Raw genomic sequence first — 4,518 nt, forward strand, 5'->3', positions numbered from 1 at the left:
TAAAACCCGATATAACTTTCTCCTGTCCTGGCTCATGTTTGTCCTTGTAATATTAAAATGTGATGCATGTGTTGAATTTTGCCAAAAAGATGAAATTTCTAGTCTCCCTTTCTTTGGTGTTTAGACATCTATCTTTAAAATGCTTTACAATTGCACGCCAAGTGCCTCCTTGTAACAACTTTTTTGCGGAGCTGGATTCCCTGTTGATGTTGTGGGAGGAGCTAGACTCGCAAATTGATCAAGTATTTCAAGGTGGTAATTGTTTAAATACAGTAGAAAAAAACGTAACAAGTGCACCATGCCCTTGCCATGACATGTATTTGAAAACATCAAAGTGTGATTAGAAGTCGAGAAATTCGTTATCCGCAGCCTTGCTTTGATCTTTCAGTTTCATAGGCTAGTATTGATTGTTGTTGCGGGGTTTTTTGGGCCCACACAATAGCATAGCCCCAACCGAGCCGAGCAGACAAAGAGACTGCGTCTCTCATGAGGTATTGTCCGCTTTGGGCGCTCCAGCTCGCGCGTTCAGCGCTGACGGGGGGAGACATTTCCTGCCCGTACGTCCAGCGCTGACGGAGGGATGCCCTCACGGTTTTGTCCCACAAAAGGGCCCTCGTGAGGAAAGGGCTTCACCCTTCTCATTATAAGGCATAGAACCTTTCCGCTCTAGCCGATATGGGACTAAATTCAGCAGCCCCCCTACAACATAGCCCCCCAGCGGAAAAGTCCTGGGCCAAGCTTTTACCCCGACGCAGCCCCCACAGTCCTAGAGGGTAGCCTGCAGCAAGGGGCGCCCCTACCTGGCGCGCCATCTGTTGCAGGGTTTTTTGGGCCCACGCAACGGCAAAGCCCCAACCGAGCCGAGCAGAGAAAGAGATTGCGTCTCTCACGAGGTATTGTCCACTTTAGGCGCTCCGGCCCGCGCGTCCAGCACTGACAGGGAGAGACATTTTCGGTCCGTGCGTCCAGCGCTGACGGGGGATGCCCTCACGGTTTTGTCCCACAAAAGGGCCCTCGTGAGGAAAGGGCTTCACTCTCCTCATTATAAGGCATAGAACCTTTCCGCTCTAGCCGATATGGGACTAAATTCGGCAGCCCCCCCACAACACAGCCCCCCCAGTGGGAAGGTCCTGGGCCGGGCTTTTACCCTGACGCAGCCCCCACAGTCCTAGAGGGTAGCCTGCGGCAAGGGGCGCTTCTACCTGGCGCGCCATCTGTTGCGGGGTTTTTTGGGCCCACGCAATAGCATAGCCCCAACCGAGCCGAGCAGAGAAAGAGAATGCGTCTCTCACGAGGTATTGTCCGCTTTGAGCGCTCCGGCCCGCGTGTCCAGCGCTGACGGGGGGAGACATTTCCAGCCCGTGCGTCCAGCGTTGACGGAGGGATGCCCTCACGGTTTTGTCCCACAAAAGGGCCCTCGTGAGTAAAGGGCTTCACCCTCCTCATTATAAGGCACAGAACCTTTCCGCTCTAGCCGATATGGGACTAAATCCCCCCCCCCCCCCCCCCCCCCCCCCCCCGCCCCGGCGCAGATAGTTAATAAAGTTTAGTTTCTTTGGTCTAAATTCACCATTATGCACAGCACCCCTCATCATTTGCTCCAGTTGCTAATTACTCCTTGCCATGAGCTACACTCCGTCCGCACGGCTGAACAGGGGCTTGCGAGGGACAAACTCCGAGAAATGAGGGGAAGAAGAACACGTAGGAAAGTTTTGAGGTATTCATCAATGCGTAGGTCTTTGGATTCGGTAATGGAGCAAAAGTAGCTAAGTGAAAAAAATATGGGAAAAACCCTTCTCCTTTTCCGAAAGTAGAGTGGAAAACAACAGAATGAATTGTCAAGGAGCTTCAGTAGCCATGTCATAACCTTTATTTCAGCTCTACATAGTTTCAGGGAACTTTGATACGTTGCTTGCATACATTATGGAATACAAATATTAGCATTTTCATGAGAATTATGGCCATGTAGAAGTGATCTTGGCTCTTATCCGAATTCTGGATTAATGTTCTTCCAAGATTCTGATATTAGTTATTCGTACCTCAAAATGTACCAATTATAAAATTTATATATATTTTTGTAATATAAACTATATATTTAGAACGTAAGCTCTCATAGCAATGTATTGTGGCAGAGATGCATGATCTTTGGTACATTGTTTGTATATCTATACATTAGTTATTGTAGAAATCAGAGTAGATCTTGCACCCCAAAGCATTATATCCACTGACAAGATAGGAGGAGGAGCAGAAGAAGTCCGGACCATGGATTTCGAAGAGTAAAGAGCTGCACAAGCTCTGGCAATTCGAGGGTTAAACCTATAGATTGGCCAGGCCTGAACCAGGCCCAAGATTTGAATGCCACATACCAGCCCATCTGGTCTCCTCTCCAAGTATGCAAAAGGCCCAACGAGGCTTTGTGGCCCAAAATTGATGGAGGCCTAGTGAAGCAGGGCATCTGTGCTATTTTGTGGATAATAATGCATGTCTAGATGCAAAAACTACCGTGTGCTTTTTATTTTTTTCACTTTTAAATTTAGAACTTAGAAGGGATCTTTAGGTTATAGCCTTATAGGCTGCACAAACAGAGCAAGCCCCATCCTTAATACTCAAGTCTTTGGCATTCTGGCAAGTGTTATATTCGAACCATATCTCTAGCACAATCATTGAAAAAAGTTTACCCATTTGATAATATAGCGCTTATTCATGCGAGCCCTTCTTGTGCCAAAGAAAGGTTCTAAGTTGTACTCTCATGCAAAACAAAACTATGGTTAAAGGAAAAAAGAAAAAAAATAGAAGAAGGAGAAGAATCGTCACGACTAAAAGGAGAGGTAAAGAGTCTCTTTTTACCTACGCGGTATTATAGCTGTGTAGCTATGGATGACCGCTTTTGAAAGATGGACGGCCATCAAACAAGGCAATACACGAGCGCATATCATCATATTATTTTTATATACGAGATATGTGTTGTTTAATAGCCGTCCATTTTCAACGGCGACATACATAGCACTATGTAGTGCACGGGCCTCAGCATAAAGGATCTGTTATTTTCCGGCGGAACCTTCGAGGAAGGTTCCCTGTCCTCCTCGGCCCAAGAATATTTTTGGCCCCTCTTGTGGCTGCCTCCAACTCCCATGGATCACATAAATTCCATGCCATTTAGTGGCCTATAAGGTGGTTACGACTGAGAGGAGACCAGTTGAGGGATGTCCTCCTCATGTGTCCTCTCACAGTAGCCCTTGAGATGAAGTGTTTATAGCTCCCTTGAGGTCTTATGGTGCATCCATGGTGATCATGGCCGGGATGCTTCCAGGTGTAGAATGCGCTCGACGGCGGCGGTTGCGGCAGGGAGGATCCACGGATTCGCCGAGCGGTTCGAGGCGGTCGTCTTTTTGTCTATATACAACAGGATACGAAGCACATATCGGCAGCACCTTCATGGTAACCATGCCCACCCATTTAGAGCTCCATGATCCACCTTCTACTCTTGTTTCAAATATTTTCAACTTTCCAATCAATCAACCTTTGTCTTCCAAAAAATATGCATTAAATTAGCAGCAAAGGAGCGCCTTAATCAAAGAACTCCAGGACGGGGCGCTTGGAGATGCTGCTCGAGAGGCCAAGGAGAGGTTAGATGAGAAACTTAGGGCCCAGAGAAGCTTAGCCATCAAAAGGTGAAATCAGTCAGATACATGCATGATTCTTGTTGTATATATACATATATATGCCATATGGTTTATGAGATCCTTGGATCTACTTCTATCTATTTTCTTCTGATATATATGATCTCCTTTCTGGAATCTTACTTGAAGGCACCATAGCATGGGAAGCATGGGACCCGTCAAGAGTAGAGGTGGTGATGAGGGAGCAGCTCCCATGATCCTTGGTAAGGCGCAAAGAGAGGTATTCTCTTCGAAGAAGAGCACGAGGAAGTTTAGTTGGAGCAAGCTGGGGTGGAAGGCATCGGAGCAAGCAGAGTGTGCCGTCTGCTTGGAGGAGTTCAAGGCTGGTGATATTCTAATTAATCTGCCATGCGCTCACCGGTTCCATTGGGACTGTGCGATGCCATGGCTGGAGAGCAGCTCCCACTGCCCATGCTGTAGAATGACAGTCTTTCCTTAGGTAAGGAGTGATGAGAGCAGCATCTAGTATGAAAAGCTTGTGAATGAACTGCATGAATGATCCTGCTGTAAGCTGCTTGTCACTACTGAAAATCTGATCGAGTGTGAATTCTAAGTTTTATGGCACCAATTTGACTCTGGTTTTCATCTATTGAGTGTTTATCCAGAGGGGAAGTTTATGCAAATTATTAATTGTTTGCCCTAACCAATAGGCATCAGGTTGTTGGGGACAACAAAGAACAGGAGAGTGGTTTTCCATAGCTGATAAATTTCAAGAACGATATCTATTTCTCACATCAAAATTCTGATGCTATTTGCTTGATCTTGTTTCCTTCTAAGCTCTAAATATGAACAATTAGATTGGAAATACTGAACCATCCATATGGAGTGGATGAGGTGC

General features: G+C 46.4%; 1 protein-coding gene across 2 annotated transcripts; it reads left to right on the forward strand.

Moving 5' to 3' along the window:
- The first annotated feature begins 3,127 nt into the window (after nucleotides 1–3,127).
- Nucleotides 3,128–4,318, forward strand: LOC120110833 (probable E3 ubiquitin-protein ligase RHY1A). Of its 2 annotated transcripts, none has more exons than XM_039126660.1 (3): nucleotides 3,128–3,438; nucleotides 3,553–3,671; nucleotides 3,810–4,318. In XM_039126660.1, the coding sequence occupies exons 1-3, from the start codon at nucleotides 3,283–3,285 to the stop codon at nucleotides 4,117–4,119; spliced, it is 585 nt and encodes a 194-aa protein (XP_038982588.1). In that variant the 5' UTR covers nucleotides 3,128–3,282; the 3' UTR covers nucleotides 4,120–4,318. The 2 variants fall into 2 exon arrangements, with proteins under 2 accessions (XP_038982588.1, XP_038982593.1); XM_039126665.1 differs by having other exon boundaries at nucleotides 3,144–3,438; nucleotides 3,556–3,671.
- The last annotated feature ends 200 nt before the right edge of the window (nucleotides 4,319–4,518 follow it).

This window comes from Phoenix dactylifera, chromosome 1, assembly GCF_009389715.1.
Source record: "Phoenix dactylifera cultivar Barhee BC4 chromosome 1, palm_55x_up_171113_PBpolish2nd_filt_p, whole genome shotgun sequence".
Taxonomy (NCBI): Eukaryota; Viridiplantae; Streptophyta; class Magnoliopsida; order Arecales; family Arecaceae; genus Phoenix; species Phoenix dactylifera.